This window comes from Oryctolagus cuniculus, chromosome X, assembly GCF_051225735.1.
Source record: "Oryctolagus cuniculus isolate XC-2025 breed Fujian yellow rabbit chromosome X, ASM5122573v1, whole genome shotgun sequence".
Lineage (NCBI taxonomy): Eukaryota > Metazoa > Chordata > Mammalia > Lagomorpha > Leporidae > Oryctolagus > Oryctolagus cuniculus.
Window position 1 is genome coordinate 114409728 of NC_142888.1, and position 26611 is coordinate 114436338.

The 26611-nt window shown below is 39.2% G+C and overlaps 1 protein-coding gene across 6 annotated transcripts in view; it reads left to right on the forward strand.

Moving 5' to 3' along the window:
• The window catches only part of LOC100353059 (transmembrane 9 superfamily member 2), a 95221-nt gene that overhangs the window by 40233 nt on the left and 28377 nt on the right, over positions 1 to 26611 (forward strand). For all 6 annotated transcript variants that reach the window (XM_070066948.1, XM_089323772.1, XM_070066947.1 and 3 more), the window contains 5 exons: positions 5157 to 5236; positions 7906 to 8014; positions 9044 to 9176; positions 12021 to 12140; positions 12323 to 12380. In XM_070066948.1, the coding sequence (XP_069923049.1) occupies positions 5157 to 5236; positions 7906 to 8014; positions 9044 to 9176; positions 12021 to 12140; positions 12323 to 12380 (500 nt within the window). The remainder of the gene's footprint in view (positions 1 to 5156; positions 5237 to 7905; positions 8015 to 9043; positions 9177 to 12020; positions 12141 to 12322; positions 12381 to 26611) is intronic.

Here is a 26611-nt window from a genome sequence, read left to right on the forward strand (position 1 = left end):
CCCTGGGAGTGATCCCTGCAGGGATGGCTCAAGTAATTGGGTTCCTGTCTCTCATGTGGAAGACCTGGATTTGGTTCCTGGTTCCATGTTTTGACCATTGCACTGGCCCAGCCTCAGCCATTGTGGGCATTTGGGGAGTAAACTAGCAGATGGGAGTTTGCACTCTGTCTGTCTCTCATAAATAGATAAATGTATTTTTATTTAAAAAATAAAAAAATTTAATAAAGACATTAAAATTTTACGTATTTTGGGGGTACCGTATCCGTATGATGTTCCTATACTTGTATACATTGTGTAATGTCCAAATGAAGTCCATAATGGGATACTGTGCTATGGATCAGGAAATCCTGTCTTTGTTTCTACCTTTGCTTCATATTCCTCTGTTGTTGCTAACATTAAAGGCATTTTTATCTCTTATGATTTTATGAAAATTGCTATGTCTTATAAAAAAGATTTTGAGGGGCCAGGATTGTGGTGCCGTGGGTTAAGCTCCTGCTGCTGTGATGCTGGCATCACATATGAGCTATGGTCCAAGTCTTGGCTACTTCACTTCTGCTCCAGCTCCCTGTTAATGCACCTGGGAAAGCAGCAGAAGATGGCTCAAGAGCTTGGGAACCTGCCACCCATTTGGGAGATCTAGATGGAGTTCCAGTCTCCTGGCTTTGGTCTGGCATACCCTGGCTGTTGTGGTCCTTTTTGAAGGGTGAACCAGTGCATAGAAGATTCTCTCTTTCTCTTCCTATGTAATTCTGCCTTTCAAATAAATAAATCTTTAAAAGAAAGATTTTGAATCTCCAGGACCTAAATTTGGGAGTTAATTTTAAATATATTTAAAATGGCTCCCATCAATTAGTTATCTTTTTGCGTTTGTCATTTTGTTCTCAAGTGTGCTTTGGGAGTTTTAAACAATTTCTTAAAGAATAATATGTGCTATAGTTTATTATTTCCAGCAGGTGGCAGTATTTGGTACCGAAATGACTTGGCATCACAACTGCAGATTGTCTAGGCTCTCTTTGTATTGCAAATCTTTTTTTTTTTTTTTTTGACAGGCAGAGTGGACAGTGAGAGAGAGAGAGACAGAGAGAAAGGTCTTCCTTTTGCCGTTGGTTCACCCTCCAATGGCCGCCGCAGCTGGCGCACTGCGCTGATCCGAAGGCAGGAGCCAGGTGCTTCTCCTGGTCTCCCATGGGGTGCAGAGCCCAAGGGCTTGGGCCATCCTCCACTGCACTCCCTGGCCACAGCAGAGAGCTGGCCTGGAAGAGGGGCAACCGGGACAGAATCCGGCGCCCCGACCGGGACTAGAACCCGGTGTGCCGGCACCGCTAGGTGGAGGATTAGCCTATTGAGCCACGGCGCCGGCCTGTATTGCAAATCTAATCTTTGTAGGGCATATTTTTTTAAACTTTTATTTAATGAATATAGATTTCCAAAGTACAGCTTATGGATTACATTGCCCCCCCCCCCAGATGACTTCCCTCCCACCCGCAACCCTCCCCTTTCCCGCTCTCTCTCCCCTTCCATTCATATCAAGATTCATTTTCAATTTTCTATATATACAGAAGATCAGTTTAGTATACATTAAGTAAAGATTTCAACAGTTTGCACCCACATAGACACACAAAGTGAAAAATATTGTTTGAGTACTCGTTATAGCATTAAATCTCAATGTACAGCACATTAAGGACAGAGATCCTACATGAGGAGTAAGTGCACAGTGACTCCTGTTGTTGACTTTACAAATTGACACTCCTGTTTATGGCATCAGTAATCTCCCTATGCTCCAGTCATGAGTTTCCAAGGCTATGGAAGCCTTTTGAGTTCACCAACTCTGATCATATTTAGACAAGGTCATAGTCAAAGTGGAGGTTCTCTCCTCCCTTCAGAGAAAGGTACCTCCTTCTTTGAAGACCTGTTTTTTTCCACTGGGCTCTCACTCACAATCTTTCATTTAGGTCCTTTTTTTTTTTTTTGGCCAGAGTGTCTTGGCTTTCCATGTGTAGGGCATATTTTAAAGTACCTTCTTTTTAAAAGACTTGATATAAGTTAACTCACTGCAATGGATAGGTTGGTTAAGAGACACATTATATTAGATTTTAACACAATTTACTGTTGGAGCGATACTCTAACGGATGGCAGAGGCAGAGAGAGAGGTCTTTCATTGCTGGCCCACTCCCCAGTTGTCCCCAGTGGCTTGAGCTGGGCCTATCCCAAGCTGGGAGCCAGGAGCCTCCTCTGGATTCCCCACAGGGGTAAAGGGGCCCAAGCACTGGATCATCTTGTACAACTCTTCTAGGCCACAGCAGAGAGCTGGATTGTAAGTGGAGCAACTGAGACTTGAACCGGTGCCTACATGGTATGCCAGCACGGTAGGCACCAGCTTTACCCACTATGCCACAGCACCGGCCCCAAAATAGTTCATTTTTAAACAGTTTCAGATTTACAGAAGAATTGCCATAACAGCACAAAGAACTCCTCTAGTCTATTTAACCATGTTCTCCAATTGTTAACATCTTACCTCATTTGTTACATTGTTTATTCTTCTGTATGTATAGCCATTATCATTAGTTTTTCTATGAATATTTTGAGAGCTAGATGTTGTCCAACCACTTATAAACAGCCCAGAGAGTTTTTCTCCAATGCAAGATAACTGTGCAAAACTAGCAGGAATCAATACTGGTATATTACCATACAATACATATCCATCTACTCCATTTTCACCAACTATCCAACAATGTCACCCTGTCCCTTTCTGGTTGATAATCCTATCTGGGATTATGTGTCACATTCATTTTTTTTGTCTCCTCTAATCTGGAATAGTTTCATTAGTCTTTTTAATCCTTGACTTTTTTTTAACTTTTATTTAATGAATATAGATATCCAAAGTACAGCTTATGGATTACATTGACTCCCCCCCCCCATGACTGCCCTCCCACCCGCAACCCTCCCCTTTCCCGCTCTCTCTCCCCTTCCATTCTTATCAAGATTCATTTTCATGTATACTAAACTGATCTTCTGTATATAAAGAAAATCCTTGACATTTATAGGCTGACCATGAACCTGAGTCTCTCTAATGCTTCTTCATGACCAGATTCAGGCCGGGCATTCTTTGTAGGCATACCACAGAAGTGATACCTCACATTAGGAGGCATATGATGTTAACTTGTTTTGTCACTGGTAACCATGGTCACATGGTCATCAGATTTTAGCTGAAATCCATTGTTGGATTAAAACCCATTTTAGTTGGGGCCGGTGCTGTGGCATAGCAAATAAAGCCGGTGCCTGCAGTGCTGGCACCCCATAATGGCACTGGTTTCAGTCGGGCTGCTCCACTTCTGATCCAGCTCTTTGTTATGGCCTTGGAAAGCAGTAGAATATGGCCCAAGTCCTTGGGCCCACGCACCCCTGTGGGAGACCTGGAAGAAGCTCCTGTCTTCTGGCTTTGAATTGACACAGCTCCAGCCGTTGTGGCCAATTGGGGAGTGAACCAGTGGATGGAAGACATCTCTCTCTTTCTCTCTCTCTCTCTCTCGCTCTCGCTCTCGCTCTGCCTCTGCCTCTCTGTAACTCAGCTGCCAAACTTAATAGCTGTAGATACTCAATTTTAAATAATAAGTTATTTCAAGCATATCTTAGTCAGTCATTGCCAGTGTTTTTCTTTTGCTAAAATCATGTACTTAATTTGATGGGTAATAACATTGTATTGATAGTTTAAGTGTTTATCAAAGATTACCATTTAATATATTTACCTACTGGGACTGTTTTAAAGCTATTGACAAGTTGAATTGGATCACACATCAGCAGAAACCTGATTCATAATTGTGTTTTCTTCTGTTTTATTCAATACAGTATTTAAAAAGAAATCTTCAGCATGGGGTAGGCATTTGGTGCAGTGGTTAGCATGCTGCTTGGGACACTACATGCAATACTGGAGTGCCTGAGTTCGAATCCGAGCTCCATTTCCGATTTTAGCTTCCTGCAAATGAGCACACTGGGAGGCAGCATTATCTAATACTTAGTCCCTGCCAACCATGTGGGAAACCCAAATTAAATTCCCAGTTCCTGTCTTTGTCCTGGCCCAGTCCTGCTTTCTGCTGGCATTTGGGGAGTATACTAGAAATTGGGAGGTTCCCCCTGCCCTGGTTCTTACTCTCCCTTTCAAATAAATAAAGAAAAGAAAAGTAGGACTTATTTTTTAAGATTATTTATTTATTTGAAAGAGTTATAGAGAAGGAGCGGCAGAGAGAGAGAGAGAGAGAGAGAGAGAGAGAGACTGAGAGAGAGAAAGAGAGAGAGAGAGAGAGAAATATCTTCCATCCACTGGTTCATTTCCCAGGTAGCTACAAGGGCTGGAGCTGTGTCAGAGAGAACCCAGGAGCCAGGAACTTCTTTTTTTTAGTATTTTAAAAAGCATTTATTTATTTATTTAAAAGGCAGAGGTACAGAGAAAGAAGGGGAGGAGGAAGCAGAGAGAGAGATGTCCCATCTCCTGGTTTACTCCCCAAATGGTTTCAATGGCCAAGGCTAGGCCAGGCTGAAGCCAGGAGTCAGGAGCTTCTTCTGCTGGGTCTCCCACGTGGGTTACAGGAACCCAAGGACTTGGGCAATCTTTTGATTCTTTCCCAGGCACATTAATATGGAGTTGGATCATAAGTGGAGCAGGGGGACTCGAACTTGTGCCCATATGGGATGCTGGCATTGCAGGCCATGGCTTAACCCACTGTATCACAGCGGCAGCCCCTCTGATGGCATTTTTGCTTAGTTCTGGGTTTTTAAATTTATGAACAGAGCTACAGGGATTCTTATTGAGTATATACCTATATACCTTATGATATACTGTTACAATGAAGATGGAAATATGGTTTGGACAAAAGGAAATGGAGAATGGGATGGATTAGACATCATAGAAAAGTAGCAAAAAGATGCTATTTCTGTTGAATAGTAGTAAGCTAAAATTTTCTTCCCAATATCCTTTTGAAAGGAGGTAGAATATAAATAAATAAAAATAAGACAAAAATTTCAAGGTAAATCTCATTTTCCCATAAAATTAGAAATCATTGAAGAAAGCACTTGTGGGATGGATATTCTGTCTGTTTCAAGACTGTAATCAGAAAAAGTTCTGTTAAAGTTTCATCATGTGATTGTATATTTTTGTATAGGAAAACAAGGATGTGAAGTGGTCTTCCAGGTGGGATTATGTTTTGGAATCTATGACCAATACAAACATTCAGTGGTTCAGGTGAGCATTTTATGAAATAAAGAATAGATTTGGGCTGGGAAATGTAAATATATATTTAAAAATTAAGGCTTTTTGTCACTGCAGATATTCTTGGGTGACATTATTTTGTCTTCTCTAGGCTAGTGTCCCCTCTCCTCTCCTTTCCTTACCTCCCCTCAGACACAACACAAATAAAAGAAGGAAAATGTGTTTTAAATACACTAGTGTTTATGATGAAGGGGAAAGAGAAACCTGGGAGGCCATGGGGATGGTCTGCCTGCATACAAGGAATTCTTGGTGGGGAGAAGGCAGGAGGCGACTGTGGAAGTGGACAGTATGCACATAGAATGGAAACTCTTGTTTGTAAGTAGAGCAACTTTGAGCAAACTGGAGGGTAAGGAGAAACAGTAACTGAGAGTAGAGGAAGATAAGGATGTCTCAAAAAACTGGGAAGAGGACAAGAGCTAGGTGAAAGACTACATATGCCAAACCAACAACTTTCAAGTGACGGCTTTCTCAAGGCAGGTCAGAGAGGGGAAGCGATTGTGTGCAGAGAATGTGCATCAGTGAAGAACCATTTTGCAGGGTTCTTTTTTGTCCCTGTTATGATGCAGACTATGATGTTGGGCTCTGAGATCCAGTAGGGAATTCGACGGACAAGGATTCTGCTTTCATCAAGGTCGCATTCCAGTGGATTCAGAGTGCAAGGTGTTGATTCCTCAGAATTTTGATCAGGATCAAACCACAGAGTTCTGACTCTATGACTGGAAGCAGTAGTTTTAACACAGAATCAAGGAGTAGACCAATTGACAACATAATGACTGTGGGTTTGGTAAAGTGCTGTAAGTGGGAGTAGCATCTAAGTTGAAGCTTAGGAGACTCATCAGAGAAGCTGAAAAGAAATAGATGTGTATATATAGTGGTTTTTTCCTTGTTAGCCTCATATCCTGTCATAAAGAAATTTCTGGTGGAGGAAGACTAAAAGTAAAAATGAAAGTAAAGAGAGGTGTGATACTATGAATATGGTCTTCCAAAGTTATGATACTCTTACTGTCACTGCCTTAAAAATTAAAAGTGCCTCCTCTCCTCCTACTGCTTGTCCTATTCCTATTCTTATCCTTGTTTTTCACCACCACCTCCTCCTTACTATAACATTTCCAGAGTTTTCTGTTTGGACGATAGTCCAGGTCTTCTTTTGTTACCCCTCCCCCAGAAGTCTCAGATACAATTTAATTTTTAAAGATTTATTTATTTGTTTTGAAGGCAAAGTTACACAGAGAGGGAGAGACAGACACAAAGATCTTCCATCCGCTGGTTCACTCCCAAATGACTGCAGTAGCCGGAGCTGGGCTGATCAGAAGCCAGGAGCTAGGCGCTTCCTCCCAATCACCCATGTGGATGCAGGGGCCCAAGCACTTGGGCCATCTTCTGTGGCTTCCTCAGGCACAGTAGCAGGGAGCTAGATTGAAAGTGGAGCAGCTGGGACTTGAATTAGCACCTGTATGGGATGCCGGTGTTGCAGGCGGCAGCTTTACCTGTTATGCCAAAGTGCCAGCCCCTCATTAAATTTATTTAAATAGTTTCTCCAGAGGGGTTCTTAAAGTGAGGAGCCTCCAGATAGATTGGAGAGGGGGGGGCTAAATGTCTAGCTGTATTAACATTTATAATGTAACAATGAATCTGCTTTAGTTTCTGGTGTAAGTTAATTTGCTTATAACATTTAACAGACATTTTAGACATAATTCATCCTATTGGTATTTCACTAAAATAGTGCCAATTCTTGTGAAAATTTTTAGATATGTACAGATTTGGCTCGAGGGTGGGAGGGTAAAAGGCATTGGTTCTGATTTGGGGATAGTTTTCAAGTTTTCATTTTAGAAATAGTAAGCAAGAGTTGGTAGATAATTGGTCAGGGAGTGATCAAGTAAAATAGACTATGGGATTGTATATTTGTTAATAATAGACATCAGTTCAACCTTTGACTCTTGAACTTGGATTCTCAGTTCCATATGTAGAACTAACTTTGTGTTCCTGATATTATTCACTTCTCCTTGTTTCCCTTTAGAAATATACTCTTATTTTTAAAGATTTATTTATCTGAGAGGCAGAGTTGCAGACAAAGAAAGGGAGAAACAGAGAGAGAGAGAGAGAGAGAGAGAGAGGTCATCCAACTGCTGGTTCACTTCCCATATGGTTGCGATGGCCAGGGCTGGGCTAGATTGAAGCCAGGAGCCAGCAGCTTCCTCCACGTCTCTCATGTAGGTGCAGGGGCCCAAGCACCACATTTTCTGCTGCTTTCCCAGGTGCATTAGCAGGGAGCTGGATTGGAAGTGGAGCAGCCTGGTCTCTTACCAGCACCCGTATGGGATGCTGGCACCACAGGCAGAGGCATAACCCACTATGCTGCAGAGTTGGCCCCTGGAAATATACCTTTAAGAAATTCTTAGATAGCTTTAAGAATAGTGCTACTTCTATTGCTTTATTTGTTATATTTTTTGTGATATAACTTTAAGTTCATTAAATATATTGATGCATTTAGTCTTTGATCAAAGTTCAGCCTTAGAAAACTGAATGACTTAATGATAATTTGAATGCCTTTCTTTTATATATACATTCTTTTTTGTTTGAGTGCTCAATTAAGGAATTTGAGATTTAACTTTTATCCTTTTTCTCTTTCTTGAATTTTCTAGCATTACCAATTCCTTTGTTGTTGTTCTTTTCTTATCTGGCATGGTGGCTGTAGTCATAGTACAGGCTCTCCATAGAGATATTACAAGATATAATCAGAAACGTTCTTCTGTAAGTAAAAATGCACATATTTGATTGAATAAATAATTCAATGTCTACTCTGTACAATTTTAATGTCATTTTTCTACTTAGCATACAGCACCTTGAATGTAACACATTTTCTATGCCTAGTAATTTTATCTATTATGCCAAATCAGGAACACAGAGTTGTGTAGATTTTTTAAATGTATAGGTAATTATATTAGAGGGTGGTTTGTTATCAACTGTTTGATTATATTTTTTTATATATTTCTGAGCACTCAAAAAATAGCATTCTTAAAACTTTTTGCTGATTTGAAGTATGCAATAAGTATACCAAATTTTGCAGAGTGCTGTAATTTAGGTTATACTGTTTTGACTCTTGCAATCACTTCTGTATTTATGAATTTTAAATTTCTATGAAATTGGTTGAATTCTTTATGTAGGTTAAGTCATTTTGCTTTCTTAATGAAAAACCAGCCAGTTTTATGGTTCATATAATTAACATATCCTTCTAATGCAAAACCTAGAATAAGAGACTGACTCATTTATGTTGCTAGATCATCTTCCAGAGACCTTCTAAAACCGTAATGAACTACTAGTTTCTTTTTTTTAGAGATTTATTTATTTACTTATTTGAAAGTCAGAGTTACACAGAGAGGGGAGAGGCAGAGAGAGAGAGAGAGAGAGAGAGAGAGAGAGAGGTCTTCCATCCACTGGTTCACTCCTCAAGTGGCTGCAATGGCTGGGGCTGTGCCGATCTGAAGTTAGGAGCCAGGAGCTTCTTCCAGGTCTCCCTCATGTGTATAAGGGGCTCAAGGACTTGGGCCATATTCTACTGCTGTCCCAGGCCATAGCAGAGAGCTGGATCAGAAATGGAGCAGCTGGAACTTGAACCAGTGCCCAAATGGAATGCCGACACTGCACGTGGTAGCTTTACTCGCTACGCCACGGCACTGGCCCCCTACTAGTTTCAAGGAAAATTCTGTTTAATCTTTCATAACTCTTGTAACTTTCTGTTAGAGTCACTTGTGTGTTTATTAAAGAATTTCTCATACACAGGGTACTGTCCGGCAGGATTTTGGTTGGAAGCTGCTTAGTGGGGATGTGTTCAGACCACCAGAGAATGGACTATTGCTGTCGGTCTTTTTAGGTCAAGGAGTACAAATTTTGATGATGTCATTGATTACTTTATGTGAGTAAGCTTAGATATACCTTAAACATTCTCAGTGAACTGCTAACATATTTTATATTTGATCCATGTATACAAAAGGACTTTGAAAATTATACCCTGAAGTTTAAGGAAAGGAAAGGTGTGCTTTTAAAAAAATTAAAAAAAGTAAAATTTATTTGAAAGGCAGAGAGACAGAGACAGTTGGAGACAGAAAAATGGAGATTGTCCATCCACTAGTTTGTACATTCTCCCAAATGTCTGCAGCACTCAGGGTTGGGCCGGACCAAAGCCAGGAACCTGGAATCCAATCTGGGTCTCCCGTGTGAGTGGCAGGGACCCAAGTTCTTGAGTCATCACTTGATGCCTCCCAAGGTGTGCATTAGCAGGAAGCTGGATTGGAAGCAGAGATGGACTTGAACCCAGGCATTCTGATATGAGATGCAGGCATTCCAAGTGGTGTCTTAACTGCTGTGCCAAATACCCATCCCAGTGTTCTATAGTACTTACTTTTTTTAAAAAAATATTTATTTATTTATTTATTTGGAAGTCAGAGTTACAGAGGGGAGAAGCAGAGAGAGAGAGAGATAGAGAGAGAGAGAGAGAGAGAGAGAGAGGTCTTTCATTTGCTGCTTTACTCCCCAGTTGGCTGCAGCAGCTGGAACTGTGCCGGTCCAAAGCCAGGAGCCAGGAGCTTCTTCAGGGTCTCTCACATGGGTGCTGGGGCCCAAGGACTTGGGCCATCTTCCACTGCTTTCCCAGGCCACAGCAGAGAGCTGCATTGGAAGTGGAGCAGCCGGGACTTGAACCGGCGCCCATGTGGGATGCCAGCACTGCAGGCAGCGGCTTTACCCACTATGCCACAGTGCCAGCCACAATATAGTACTTACTTTTATATTATTTGGAATTAAGGATGAGTCTGAATATGTTCCTATATCAAGGATCTTCCGTGTCTTCTTCAGTTCTGAAAAATTTATTGTGAACTCCAATACACACATTCCTTACTTTGCAAAATAGGTGCATTCTAGAAAATCAGTACATGAGTAAAATCATATTTTCAGTAGGCTAAGGGAGTTCATTATTCAAAGCTAGTGTTTTTAAATGCTATGGGAAGCCTAAAAACTTCTCTTTAAGTGTATGAACAGAATGGCACCTTTAGTAGTCTCACAATGGCTGATGAACCCTAGCTGCTTTCATTAATAAACTAAAAATGGAGTTTGTCAGTTTTTGATAGGCAGTCATTTTTGTAAACAAAGTTGCTGTAAAAAGTGTCTTTTTAGATGTTTCACATGTCAATGATATTTTCAAAATTCAGCTCTTAAGATTTTTTTTTCTGAGATCAAATTTTACTTTGATTTCTTTTTAATTCTTCACTTTGAGTCAAAGGGAACAGAAGGATTTTTTTTTTGTGGCAAAAAATGATTCGCTGTTTTTGGAGTGACTACTGGAGTAAGGAAAGAGGAGATATTTATTTAATTTTGACATAGACAATTAATTAATTAAGGACTAAATCAGCTTGAAAACCTAGTTCCATTTGTCTTGGATTGAAAATCAGACCTTTTATAAAAGCTTTTATTTAATGAATGCAAATTTAATAGGTACAACTTTAGGAATATAGTGGTTTTTTCCCCCATACCCACCCTCCCACACCCACTCCTGCCCTACCTCCTACTTCCTCTCCCATCCCATTCTTCATTATGGTTCATTTTTAGTTTAACTTTATATAAAGAGGACCAACTCTATACTAAGTACAGATTTCAACAGTTTGCACCCACCCCCACACAACATATAAAGTACAATTTGAGGACAAATTTTGCAGTTAATTTTCATAGTACAACTCATTAAGGACAGAGGTCCTACATGGGGAGTAAGTGCACAGTGACTTCTGTTGTCCATTTAACAATTGACACTCTTATTTATGACATCAGTGATCATCCGAGGCTCTTGTCATGAGCTGCCTAGGCTATGGAAGCCTTTTGTGACCACAAACTCCATCAGTATTTATTTATTTATTACTTTTTTAAAGATTTTTTTATTTGAAAGACAGAGTTACAGAGAGAGGTAGAGACAGAGAGAAAGGTCTTCCATCTGCTGGTTCACTCCCCAGATGGCCGCAATGGCTGGAGCTGCTCCGATCCGAAGCCAGGAGCCAGGAGCTTCTTCCCAGTCTCCCACGTGGGTGCAGGGGCCCAAGGACTTGGGCCATCTTCCACTGCTTTCCTAGGCCACAACAGAGAGCTGGATTGGAAGAGGAGCAGCCGGGTCTCGAACCGGTGCCCATATGGGATGCCGGTGCTTCAGGCCAGGGTGTTAACCTGCTGCGCCACAGTGCCGGCCCCTCTGTCAGTATTTAGACAAGGCCATAAAAAGTGTAAATTCTCTCCTTCCTTCAGAGAAAAGTACCTCCTTCTTTGATGGCCCCTTCTTTCCACCGAGATCTCACTCACAGAGATCCTCCATGTAGGATATTTTTGCTACAGTGTCTTGGCTTTCTACATCTGAAATGCTCTCACAGGCCTTTCAGCCAGACCAGAAATGTTTAAGGGTTGATTCTGAGGTCAGAGATTGTCATTTTAGGAGTGTGCTGTGTGGACTGCTTCTCATGTTGGGCATTCCCTCCTTTTTAATTCAAAATCAGACCTTTTTGTTAAGAAGAAGATTGCCAAAGAATTAGCTAATGGAATAACATTTGTTGGCAGCATCACTTGAGCAGTCCCATTAAGAGCATTTCCTTGTATGTTGTTTCATATATTATGTAATAATATGTCTTGGTGATGTTCTTAATTTGTTTAAAATTTATTATAAAACCCTGTGTGTTCTTGAGACTATTATTGTCACTGATTTCCTCTTTCCTTTGTGTGTCTTTAGTTGTGGCCTGTCTTGGATTTTTATCCCCTGCCAATCGAGGTGGTTTAATGACATGTGCTGTTGTTCTGTGGGTACTTCTGGGAACCCCAGCTGGATATGTGTCTGCTAAAATGTATAAGAGTGAGTATTACAACTATTGTTATTTCAGTAATTTGTTATGTTAAATGTAGAAAAAAATTTAAAACAATGTATGGGCAATTTTAGCCAACCTATGAAAATGTAATTGTACCTTGCTTTTAAATATTATAAAGTGAACTAAATCAAGTTGCTACAGTAACTGTTCTGTTTTTCTACATCCACAGCATTTAAAGGTATGAAATGGAAGACTCACTTTTTCATGACAGCACTGTTATGTCCTGGGTGAGTATCCTACATTTTCTTTTCTTTATGCAATTATAGTATTCCTTATACTTCAGCTCGGAAAAAATAAGCATACACCACAAAGAAGAGTAGGAAGGAGATGAAAATCATGATGTTTTCTCTAGCTGTAGTACTCCCTGTTTTATCTGCATTGTTTTCATCTTTTTGTACATCTTAACCTCTAGTACAAAGAAGTGGCAATGTTGCATGGGATTTTGATTTTGTTTTTGAAGCAGATTTCATAAATGCTTATCTTAGCTTTATATTTTGCACTGCAGAGTATGCTAGAGTGGCAATTTATGCATGAGTTTTTGTTATTCTCCTCTTTGCTGCCTTCTGTGATTGTTTCTTCCTGTCTCGCGTAGTTATCGCAGCATCATTAGTGACTGCAATTCCAAGGTACACTCATAGTCAAAGTGGGGGTCAGGGATTCTGTGCAGTGCCTGTGAGAGTTGCTCATCCAGTTCCCTGATTATACAGATGCAGGATCTTTGGCCAGACTGTAGAGCAACTTGTTCAAGGTCAACTACTTCATGAATAAAAGTGTTGCAAGGTTTAGGCTTTTACCACCAAATTCCTTGGTATGTTTTTGTCTTAGTTAGCTTGGACTACTATGACAAAATAGAGTAGATGGGAGGCTTAAACAATGGAAATTTATTTTCTCACAGCTCTGGAGGCTAGGAAGCCCAATCAGTATGCCAGCATAGTTGAGTTCTAGTGAGGGCCCTCTTCCTGGCTTGGGGATGATTGTATTCTCCTTGTGTCCTCATGTGGCACAGGAAGAGAGAGAGAGAGAGAGAGAGAGAGAGAGAGAGAGAGAGAGAGAAACTCCCTGGTGTCTGTTTTTATTTTTTAAAGCTTTTATTTAATGAATGCAAATTTAATAGGTACAACTTTAGGAATATAGTGGTTCTATCCCCCATACCCACACTCCCACACCTACTCCTGTCCCACCTCCTACTCCCTCTCCCATCCCATTCTTCATTATGGTTCATTTTTAGTTTAACTTTATATAAAGAGGACCAACTCTATGCTAAGTATAGATTTCAACAGTTTGCACCCACCCCCACACAACATATAAAGTACAATTTGAGGACAAATTTTGCAGTTAATTCTCATAGTACAACTCATTAAGGACAGAGGTCCTACATGGGGAGTAAGTGCACAGTGACTTCTGTTGTCCATTTAACAATTGACACTTTTATTTATTTATTTATTTATTTATTTTTAATGAATATAAATTCCCAAAGTACAGCTTATGGATTACAATGGCTTTTTCTCCCCCCATAACTTCCCTCCCACCCGCAACCCTCCCCTCTCCCGTTCCCTCTCCCTTTCCATTCACATCAGGCCAGGGAGTGCAGTGGAGGATGGCCCAAGTCCTTGGGCCCTGCACCCCATGGGAGACCAGGATAAGTACCTGGCTCCTGCCATCGGATCAGCATGGTGCGCCGGCCACAGCGCGCTGGCTGTGGCAGCCATTAGAGGGTGAACCAACGGCAAAAGGAAGACCTTTCTCTCTGTCTCTCTCTCTCTCTCACTGTCCACTCTGCCTGTCAAAAAAAAAAAAGATTCATTTTCAATTCTCTTTATATACAGAAGATCGATTTAGCATATATTAAGTAAAGCTTTCAAAAGTTTGCACCCACATAGACACACAAAGTGAAAAATAATGTTTGAGTACTAGTTATAGCATTAAATCTCAATGTACAGCACATTAAGGACAGAGATCCTACATGAGGAGTAAGTGCACAGTGACTCCTGTTGTTGACTTAACAAATTGACACTCTTGTTTATGGCATCAGTAATCACCCTAGGCTCATGTCATGAGTTGCCAAGGCTCTGGAAGCCTTTTGAGTTCACCGACTCTGATCATATTTAGACAAGGTCATAGTCAAAGTGGAAGTTCTCTCCTCCCTTCAGAGAAAGGTACCTCCTTCTTTGATGATCTGTTCTTTCCACTGGGATCTCACTCACGGAGATCTTTCATTTAGGTGTTGTTTTTTTTTTTTTTTTTTTTTTTTTGCCAGAGTGTCTTGGCTTTCCATGCCTGAAATACTCTCATGGGCTTTTCAGCTGGATCCGCATGCCTTTAGGGCTGATTCTGAGGCCAGAGTGCTGTTTAAGACATCCGCCATTCTATGACACTTTTATTTATGACATCAGTGATCACCCGAGGCTCTTGCCATGAGCTGCTAAAGACTATAGTAGCCTTTTGTGACCACAAACACCATCAGTATTTAGACAAGGCAGTAAGCAAAGTGGAAGTTCTCTCCTCCCTTCGGAGAAAAGTACATCCTTCTTTGATGGCCCCTTTTTCCACTGGGATCTCACACACAGAGATCCTTCATGTAGGATATTTTTTGCCAGAGTCTTGGCTTTCCATGCCTGAAATGCTCTCACAGGGCTTTCAGCCAGACCAGGAAGCCTCAAGGGTTGATTCTGAGGTCAGAGTGTTGTTTACAGTGAATGTCATTCTAGGAGTCTGCTGTGTGGACTGCTTCCCATATTGGACTTTCCTTCCTTTTTAATTCTGTCTATTATTATTACCAGGCACTTGATATTATTTATATGATCTCTTTTACACTTAATCCTCTCTATATGTTCACTTTAACACTTAATATGATCACATTAACAATTAAGATGGTATTTTTAAAAAAAAGATTTATTTATTTATTTGAAAGGCAGAGTTACAGAGAGGCAGAGGCAGAGAGAGAGGTGGAGAGAGAGAGAGAGAGAGAGAGAGAGAGAGAGGTCTTCCATCCGCTGGTTCACTCCCTAATTGGCTGTAACTCCCGGGGCTGTGCTGATCCCAAACCAGGAGCCAGGAGCTTCCTCTGAATGCAGAGACTCAAGGACTTGGGCCATCTTCCACTACCTTCCCAGGCCACAGCAAAGAGCTGAATCAGAAACTCTATGGAGCAGCTGGGACTCGAACTGGCACCCACATGGGATGCCGGAACTGCAGGCGATGGCTCTACCTGCTATGCCACAGTGCCGGCCCTATGATGGCATTTTTACCACCAATTTTAGTGGGATTGAAGTCCCATGTGATGTCTCTTTTTAAATGGACACTAATCTTGTCATGGAGACCTTACTTATATGACATCTAAACCTAATTAGGTCCTAAAGGGTTCATCTCTAAGTTCATCACATATGAATTTGGGGGAGGGGCACAATTCAGTCCATAGCATCTTTTATTCATATATATCTGGGAAAAAATATTCTCTCGATATGTTCTGAAGGACAGTCTTTACTTTCAATTGTAAGAAAATAGTAATGGATTCTATTTTCACTCTCATGATACTTAAATTCTGTTTGTAATGAAATTCCTGTGTCCTTGATGCTAGAGGTGTACCATAATCAGGGAAGAGGACCTACACTGAAAGTTTAACAGTGCAAATTCAGTGACATGGACATTAGACTGATTCATGAGAAAAGATGCTTTAATAATGCTCTGTGACGGAGTATAATGCCATAAAGGATACAGTGCAGTGATATATTCCGTATTCAGATAATATTTTTATCTACATGTGATTTGTTTCCCCTAAACCCTAGGGGAAAAAGCTGAGATCACTGAAAGGGTTGAACATTGAAAATTTGCACGTCAAATATGTGTATCTCAGAATTTTTGATTTCTTTCGAATAGGCAAAGTGAACCCCCTCCCTCTCACCACCTTGAATAGGACCATCTGTTTTTTCTATAACTCTTTTCAAGGGAACTAGAATTGGGTGGTCTTTCCTGAGGTGAATGCTTTAATAATACATTTTTGTCAGAAAGTGATTCCTTGACAGTTTTTCAGCTATTTGTTGCTTTGAGGTCAAGACTGAGCTGAATCTGGAGTGGAATACATTTGACAACAAAGTGCTATTGTGTGATAGTCATTTATACAGGATTGTAATACAAGGGATATCGTATGCAAGAACCAGTCAATAATCCATCTACTATTTTCTGCATTATGTAGTAACTCATTCAGTATTCTTACTGTGGCTTTTGTTTTGTTTTGTTTTTACCACATTTGAGGGATTATGCTAGGCACTGCGTATGAAATGAATATAAATTTCCCCTGAAACTCTGCCTTCAAATAATTTATAATGTAATGGGTTGTTGGAACAGGTGGAGGGGATGATAAGAGATGTGAAATATTAACAGTTCTATCTGGCAGTAAGTACTAGGAGTAACAAGAGGGGGTATAGAGTATGCGGGTTCAGATGAGGAAAGGGGAATTCCCAGTTTGGGGCGCCTGAAAGGCTTTGAGAAAGTGATGATTAATCCATGATTTGAAAGGTACTTAAAATTTAATACAGCTTGCTCAGTTAGTTAACTTCTCTCTCTTGTGTGTTTCTATTTTATCTCTCCACTGAGGCTTCTTTTCTGCTCAGAAATATATTCAGATCTTTCCTTTCTACTCCCCAGACCTACCACTTACATTTGTTTTTCAAAAAGTCTTAAGAATTTAACAAAAGATTATATATTTTATTTTTGTGATAATATTTGCAAAAATGTGAAAACCACAGACATAATATTTAAAATATTTATTTATTTCAAAAATTATGTACAGTGGATTTAATTTTTTTGGTGTACAGTACATTGAGTTTTGAAAAATTCATAATCATATAACCACTATCACAATCAAGATACAGAATGTGTCCACCCTCTAAAATTCCCTCGTGCTACACCATTGTGGTCAACCCTTTTCCCCATCCCCACCTTTGATTTGTTCTCGACCCCTAGATTTTTGTCTTTTCCAGAATGTCTTATAAGTCAACCTTACAGAAAATCAGACAGAATCTTTTGGATCTGGCTTGTCTAACTTGTTTCTTTTTATTTCTCAACAATTTTCTGTTGCATGATTGTGCCATAGTTTATGTGTTTACTAGGTAACAAGTGTTCAGTTTACTTTCAGTTTTGGATGATTATAAATAAACAATACCATAAAGTCTATAAACATCAAAACCTGATGGGAACATAAGTTTTTATTTTGCTTTGGTAAATACTTAGGATTGGAATTATTGGGTTATCTGATAAATACAAAAATATAAAAAAAGAAACTACCCAATTGTTTTTCAAAGTGATTGCACCATTTTGCATTCCTACAAGAAATTATTTCTGAACATTCTTTTCAACACTTGGTATTGTCAATTTTATTTTTCATTCAAATAGGCCTGTGGTGGTATTTCACTGTGTTTTGAATTTGTAATTTTGTAAAGACTAATGATGTTGAGCATCTTTGCATGTTCTTACTTGCCATCCATATCTCTTCTTTGGTGAAGTGTGTGGTCAAATCTTTTGCTCATTTTTTATTGGGTAGTTTTCTTATTGTTGAGTTTGGAGAGGTTTTTTTTAAGTATATTCTGGATACAAGCACTTTGTCAGATATATGGTTTGCAAATATTTTTCTCAGTGCTTTGCATTTTAAGCTCTTAACAATGTCTTCTGAAAAGCAAAATATTCTAATTTGGATGATTCATATTTATACAATTTTTTCTTTTACGCATACAACACAAAAAGTGTTGTATGTAATAATTCTTTGCTTAACCCATTGTATGTAAGAACTCTCCCTAACCCAAGATCAAAAATAATTTTTGTTTTCTAATAGAAAAGGTATAGTTTTGCATTTTGTATTTAAGTACAAGATAAATTTTGATTTAATTTTTGTGTATGATGTGATTTGTGGATCAAAATCCCCCCCCCCCCCTTTGGATGTTCTGTGGTTCTAGTACTAATACAATCTTGAATTACTTTGACACTTTTTGAAGTCAGCTACCCACTTTGGTATGTGCCAGTTTCTGGACTGCCTGTTCCACTTATCTATATGTCTATTATTTCCCAATACCCCATTGTCTTGATTACTAAACTTTTAATAAAAATTTGAAATCAAGTGATGTGAATCTTCCAATTTTGTTTTTTCTTCTTTAAGATTGTTTTAGTCATTCTAGTTCCTTTCCTTGTCATACAAATTTTAGTAACAGCCTGTCAATATGTACAAAAAATCCTGCTTGGGTTTGATTTTAATTACATTGAACCATAGATCAATTTGTGGATCACTGACAGCTTCATAGTATAGAGCCTTCTGATCCATGAATCTGGTATTTGCCTCCATTTATTTAAAATCCTCTGATTTTTTATACATGTTTTGTAGTTTTCTGCATACATATCCATCACATACCTTGTTAGATATTTTTAAAGATTTACTTTATTTGAAAGGCAGGGTTACACACACACACACACACACACACAGAGCGAGCGAGCGAGCGAGCGAGCGATCTTCCATCTGCTGGTTCTCTCCTATAGACTACTAGATGGCTGTAATGGCCGGGGCTGGGCCAGTCTGAAACCGTCAGCCAGGAACTTCATCTGTGTCTCCCACATGGGTGCAGGGGCCCAAGCACTTGGGCCATCTTCTGATTCTTTCCCAGGCACATTAGCAGGGAGCGGGATCTGAAGTGGTGTAGCTGGGACTTGAACCCATACCGATATGGGATGCTGGCACTGCAGATGGTGGCTTAACCTGTTACTCTGCAGTGCCAGCCTCTACCTTGTTTGATTTATACCTACATAATTCTTTTTTTGAGAGGGTGCTGTTGATGGTGTTTTAAGTGTGAGTGGGAGGGAAATTATGGGGGGGGGAAGCCATTGTAATCCATTAATTGTACTTTGGAAATTTATATTTACTAAATAAAAAATAAAAAAAAGAAAAAGAAAAAAAAGAAAGTGAATTTCAATTTTTCATTGCAGGCTTACAGAAATAAAATTGATTTCTAAATATTTCCTGTATATCCTGTCGTCTTGTTAAACTCATTCATTAATTCTAGAAGCCTTTTTTGTAGAGTCTTTTTTTTTTTTTTTTTTTAGATAGTCATGTTAACTGTGATTAGACATAGTTGTATTTCTGCCTTTCCAGTCTGGACATTTTATATCTTTTTGCTGCTTTACAGTACATGTACAGTACATATTGGAAGTCTACTTCCAATATGATGTTGAAGAGTAATGAGAGTGGATATCTTTACCATGTTTCCTACTTCAAAGTGAAAGAATCTGCCTTTTACCATTAAGTACAATGGTAGCTATGGATATTTCATATATGCATTTGCCAGGTTGGGAACATTCCCTTCTATTAGCCATACTCATCCTTCTGAAATGCTTTTATCTCTCATTGTTCCTGTCATTGTACTAGTTCTTCTACGATGTGCTCCCTTTTCTTAATTTCCTTCTTTCATTCTTTAGACTACCACATGCAAACTTTCCTCTTAGTTATATTCTTACCTCTTGGTTCTTCTCCCCCCTCCCCTTCCTTCACCCCTACTTCCCCCTCTTTCTCTTCCTTTTACTTTTTCATGTTCTTTCCTTAAGTCCTCTGTTTCTATGGACTTGTCCATTCTAGGTATCTAATATAAATGGAAGGATAACATATGACCTTTGTTTTCTAACTTATGGACAGAGTTGTCTTTCCATTTATGCAATTTCTTTAATTACTTTACATTACATTTTGTATAATTTCAGTTCTTTCCGATTTTATTGAAACTTGTTTTATGGTTTAATCTATGGCCTGTCCTGGAGAATTTTCCATATACACTTGAGAAAATATATATTCTGCTCTTGTTGGGTAGATTGTTTTGTATATGACTGTTAGGTCTAGTAGGCTTATTGTATTGTTAAAGTATTCTATTTCATTTTTCACCTTCTGTATAGTTGTTCTATCCATTCGTGAAAGTGAGGCATTTAATAAGTCATCAACTGTTATTGAATTGTGTACTTCAGCCTTCAATTTTCTTTCAGTTTTTGATTCATATATATTGAGAAATCTGCTGTCAGATACATCTATGTTTATAATTATCATTTACTTTTAATGTTATAAAATTTCCATATTTGTTTCTCATAAAACTTTTTGTATGAAAGTATATTTGGGCTGGCGCCGTGGCTCACTAGGCTAATCCTCCGCCTTGTGGCGCCGGCACACTGGGTTCTAGTCCCGGTTGGGGCGCCGGATTCTGTCCCGGTTGCCCCTCTTCCAGGCCAGCTCTGCTGTGGCCAGGGAGTGCAGTGGAGGATGGCCCAAGTGCTTGGGCCCTGCACCCGCATGGGAGACCAGGATAAGTACCTGGCTCCTGGCTTCGGATCAGCGCGGTGCGCCGGCCGCGGCGGCCATTGGAGGGTGAACCAGCAGCAAAGGAAGACCTTTCTCTCTGTCTCTCTCTCTCACTGTCCACTCTGCCTGTCAAAAAAAAAGTATATTTGTTCTGAAGGAAGTGTAATCACTCCAGCTCTCTTTCGGTTATTATTTACCACACACACACACATGCACATTTCTCTTTTTATTTTAAACTATTGTGTTTTTATGTCAAAATTATGCCTGTTGTAGGCATTGTATATTTGGATCATGCTTTTTCTCCCATTTCATTAATTTCTGCCTCTTCATTAGAATAAATTTAATTCATTTGTATTTAGAGTAATTATTAATAATGTAGGATTTACATTCGTCATTTTGCTATTTCTTTTGTCCTTTTTGTTTATTTCTTTTGTGCTTTTTTCCCTCTGTTACTGCCTTCTGTAAGTAGATATTTTTTAGTGTACCATTTCCCCTCTGTCATTCCTTTTACTATTTTTTGAGCTTGTTTTTAGTGTTTGCTTTATGGATCACAATTAGTATCTTAGTTTATATAACAATTTAGTTTAGATTAATAACAACTTAATTTCAATATTATATAAACCTTTGCCTTTCCCTCCTTCATGCTATTTTATCAACTAATTATATCTTTATACTTTGTATGCCCATCAACACAAATTTATAATGATTTAATTATGAGTTGTCGTTTAAATTAAACAGGCAGAAAAGAAATTTTAAACTAATTGTTCAACGTGAGATTGTGGGCAAGTTCTTTAAATTTCTTTTTTTTTTTAAGATTTATTTATTTTTTTGAAAGTCAGAGTTACACAAAGTGAGGAGAAGCAGAGAGAGAGAGAGGTCTTCCATCTGCTGGTTCACTCCCCAATTGGCTGCCACGGACGGAGCTGTGCCAATCTGAAGCCAGGAGCCAGGAGCTTCTTGCCCGTCTTCCACATGGGTGCAGGGGCCCAAGGACTTGGGCCGTATTCTACTGTTTCCCAGGTCGTAGCAGAGAGCTGGATCAGAAGTGGAGCAGCCGGGTCTCGAACCGGCACCTATATGGGATGCCAGCGCTTCAGGGCGTTAACCCACAGTGCAGGCCCCAAGTTCTCGAAATCTCTAAGCTTATATGTTTTCATATTCATTCTGGAAATACTGTTATAATTTATTTTCCGATGGTTCCTATAAGTGCCTAGCATGGAACAAGTGCTCAATAAATTGTAGCTGTGGTAGCTACCATTTTCTTTCACAATCTTGCCTTTACTCATGCTGCTCCATTTTAATGCCTTTTTCCCAATTTCCCTGTGCCGATTTCCACTAATTCTGTAAGTCCCACCACTTCCATGCTCTCAAATTGTACAATGTCTATTACCCTTATTACAACATTTATTACAGTCTTGCTTAGGTTGTGGTTGTTTATGATATGTGAACAACATAGTTCTCATTCTATATTTTGAAACTCATGAGATGTGTACTATGTTTTCTTCATCTCTATATCTTTCATAGTGTGTAACTCAGTGCCTTATACATGGAGTAATTACCTAGAAAATGATTATTTTGTGATTGAATAATGTAAATAATTTTAAAATGACAAAGATTTATTTTCCTAGTTCTATTAGTAGAATTGAATGCAATTTTAAAGCAATAAACCAGGTGTGATACAAAGGACATATTTCCTTTAAATGGTTTATAGGCTATCTGTGTAGATGGGAGAGAGAATCATAAAGTATTGAGAGTCTTAATTCTCAAAATTTGGTAGATTTACAGAGAATTTCAGTACCTCACATTATATAAATAGGTTTGTATTTAAATGGAGAAGCACTTAGACTAAAAAACACATGAAGGTCTCCAAAAAGTTAATGGAAATACATAATGCAAAAAACTATCCATGAATTTCAATTTTTCGCACCAAAATAACCATATCTTTTAATTCAAAATTTTCCAATAACTTTTTGAAGTGCACTCTTATATGTCCCAAAAAGGAATCTGAAGATAGTAAACAGTATACTTTCCCTGGATGTAGCTCCAAAAGTGGCAGGCAGGGAATGGAAGAAGCAGTGTAGTTTGATTGGCAAGCACCCACATTTTAAAATTGGAAGATGGTTTGAATTTCATCCATCACTAAGTATTAGGTGAATGATTTTGGGTAAGTCCTATAACCTTTCTGATTGTCCATTTCCTTGTCTATAATGCCTGTGTCACAGAGCTGTTTAGAGAAATAAATGATCTAATGGATTGTGGAATTGTTTTGTGAGCTATGAATCATTTTTGGTCATTATTTTCTTCTGGGTTCTTACTGCTCTGTTTTCGTCATTCTGCTATAGCATTTCGCCTGTTGTAGAGTAATTTACTTGTTTATGCCTGTCTCCCACTAGATCAAGCTTTTTCAGAACAAGGATTTTTGTCTTATTTATCTTTGAACAGCAGGGCATAACACATAGGTATTTAATATTTGATGAATGTGTGAATAAATGTTTCAGGTAGAAGTTGGACCCAGGTAACCTCATAAATTTCCTTCTAGTTTTGCTGTTTAATATTCTATGAGAAGGTCTGGAAATAATTAGAGACTGACATAAGAAGAACCATTTAGAATATAAAAGCCTGAAGTTGAAAGACAGTTACAGATGTGTTAAACACATTTTAACATTCCAGAGTGTACTTTGTAAAGGGAACATATTGAGATGGCTTAATTGAGCTTATGTATAAGACAGGAGGTTATGATTTATCAAGTGAGAAGTAATTTTCCTGGCTAAGGAATGATAGCAGCTGAAATGAATCTCTCAAAATCTAGAAAATTTGGCAGAGGAATATTGTAGCTAAACAAATTCATTAGAGCAGAAAGGTATTAAAAACATTTTGAGAAGTGTGGTTAAATCATGGAAAACCAGGTTTCCTTATTAAGATGCCAGAAATTTTTGAAACATAAGGTGAAGGGTTTTGGTTGTTGTTGTTGTATCTGTTGTCTGAAAAGAATTGAAGCTATATTTGCAACAGGAGCAGAGACAGCAGAGTAGATATTCCAAATATAAAAGATGTTAACAGAAAAGATAATAAACACAACAGTGAAAGATGAAATAGAAAACAGTAAAATGGAAGAACAAATGACTCAGTTGGTTTAGTAAAGACCAAATCACTTATTGTAAGAGCTAAGAAAGCATCAAAAACAATGATTCTAAATAATAAATTGAGAAGATATGGCAAATATGAAGGTAGTACTAGAATATCTTAGACTTTAAAAAGTCTTTTATTTATTTGTTTATTTTTTGCTTTATTATTACATTTTTTAGCATTTTAAAGGAATTTATTTTTACATTACATTCTCAGGGTCACAGCAAATGCAGGATAATTACTACCAACATAGTTTTCATCAATTTTCATGTTAATGTGATGTTACTACGTAGAGAACAGATTCAATGTAGTTCACAGACACAATCCCAAGAATATGATACTTCCATTTTTCTTCCTCCCTCCTTCCCTCCCTCCCTTCCTTCCTTTCCTTTTGGCTTTATGAGATAACATTTTTTGACAGGCAGAGTTAGTGAGAGAGAGAGAGAGAGACAGAGAGAAAGGTCTTCCTTTTCCGTTGGTTCACCCCCTAAATAGCCGCTATGGCCAGTGTGCTATGGCCGGCGCACTGTGCCGATCCGAAGCCAGGAGCCAGGTGCTTCCTCCTGGTCTCCCATGCAGGTGCAGGCCCCAAGGACCTGGGCCATCCTCCAGTGCCTTCCTGGACCACAGCAGAGAGCTGGACTGGAAGAGGAGCAACAGGGACAGAATCCAGTGCTCCAACCGGGATTAGAACCCGGGGTGCCGAGCCACAGGTGGAAGATTAGCCAAGTGAGCCGTGGCGCTGGCCAAGATAACATATATATTTTTTTTAAAAAATTATTTATTGATTTGAGAGGTAGAGTTACAGAGAGAGACAGAGAGAGAGAGAGACAGAGAGAAAGGTCTTCCATCCACTGGTTCACTCCCCAAATGGCCTCAATGGCTGAAACTGAGCTAATCCAAAGCCAGGAGCCAGTAGTTTCTTCCGGGTCTCCCATGTGGCTGCAGAGGCCCAAGGGCTCGGGCCATCTTCTACTGCTTTTCCAGGCCACAGCAGAGAGCTGGATCGGAAGTGGAGCAGCCGGGACTCAAACCAGCACCCATATGGGATGCCAGCAGAGTAGTAGGCGGAGGCTTAGCCTACTACACCACAGTGCCAGCTGAGATAATATTTTTTATTTATGTTATAGTCAAAGGCTTAGTGTACCACTAAATACAGAGTTCAACAGATAACAAGTAAAAGGACTCTAGTCCTGTGGGAATATGGACAAGGGCCATAAACAATAATTACATGAGATGATGAACATTTCACTCATGTAAAGTAAATTTTAAAATCATAAAGTTTTTTTACCCGTATACAATAAATTTTCTTTTTTTTCATCTTTTGTTTAATAAATATAAATTTCCAAAGTACAACTTTTGGATTATAGCGGCTTTCCCCACCATAACCTCCCTCCCACCCACAATCATCCCATCTCCCACTCCCTCTCCCATCCCATTCTTCATTATTAAAACTATAGTAGTATATCATTCTTAGCCATTGGTTTGTCAAAGATATAAAACAAAGTTTGCCAAAACTACATTTGCAGCAATATTGACACACACAGGCATTTCTTTCTTTGTTTTTGTTTCTGGTTTTTTTTTTTTGATTTTTTTTCTTTATTACTTCCCACATATAATGGAGAACATGTGGTGCTTGGGTTTCTCTGCCTGGCTTATTTCATGCAATATGATGTCCTCCAAGTGCATTCATTTCAGTGCAAATGGTAGGATTTCATTCTTTTGTATACCTAATATTTCATTGTATATATCTATACACATTTTCTGTACCCATTCATCTTATGATAGACGCCTTGGTTGATTCCATGATTTGGCTATTGTGAACCATGCTTATTTTTTAAATAAACATGGTGGTGCAAGTGTTTATTTGATACAACATAAAAACCAACACATAGATCAACAGAACAGAATACACAGCCAGAAGTTAATCCACAGACATTCAACCAGCTTATTTTTGACAAAAGTGCACAAACCATATGTTGGAGAAAGGATATTCTCTTCAATAATGGTGCTGACAAAACTAGATATATGTATGTGAGAGAATGAAATTAGATTCATAGCCCTCACCATATACAAATGTCGACTCAAGGTAGATCAAAGACCTACATTTAAGAAAAGACTATAGACCGGCGCCACAGCTCACTTGGCTAATCCTCTGCCTGTGGTGCCGGCACTCCGGGTTCTAGTCCCGGTTGGGGCGCCGGTCCTGTCCCGGTTGCTCTTCTTCCAGTCCAGCTCTCTGCTGTGGCCCGGGAGTGCAGTGGAGGATGGCCCAAGTGTTTGGGCCCTGCACCCGCATGGGAGACCAGGAGGAAGCACCTGGCTCCTGGCTTTGGATTGGTGCAGTGCGCTGGCCGTAGCGGCCATTTGGTGAGTGAACCAATGGAAGGAAGACCTTTCTTTCTCTTTCTCTCACTGTCTAACTGTGCCTTCCAAAAAAAAAAAAAAAAAAAGAAACTGAGACTGTAAATTTCCTGAAATAAAATGTAGCAAAAACACTATAAGACGTTGGTGCAGGTGGTGACCTTTTAGGTAAGACCTCCAAAGGACAGGCAACAATAGTAAAGCTAGATGAATGGGATTATATCAAACTCAGAAGCTTCTGCACAGCAAAGGAAACAATAAATAGAGTGAAGAGACATCCAACAGAATGGGAACAAGCATTTGCAAGCTACCTGGCAAATGATTAATATCCAGACTATGTCAGCAACTCAAAAAATTCAACAACAAACAAAACAACCAGTCCTGTTAGGAAATGGGCAAAGGGCCTATAAACAGATAGTTCTCAAAAACAGAAATACAAAGGACCAACAAATATATGAAAAAATGCCCAGCATCACTAGCCAACAGAGAAATGAAATGAAAACTACAATGAGATATCACTTTAGCCCTGTCAGAATGGATATTATCCAAAAGACAGAGAGTAACAAATGTTGGACAGGATGTGGAAAAAGGGGAGCTCTTATACACTGTTGGTGGGAATGTAAATTAGTGCAGCTACTGGGGAAAACAGTA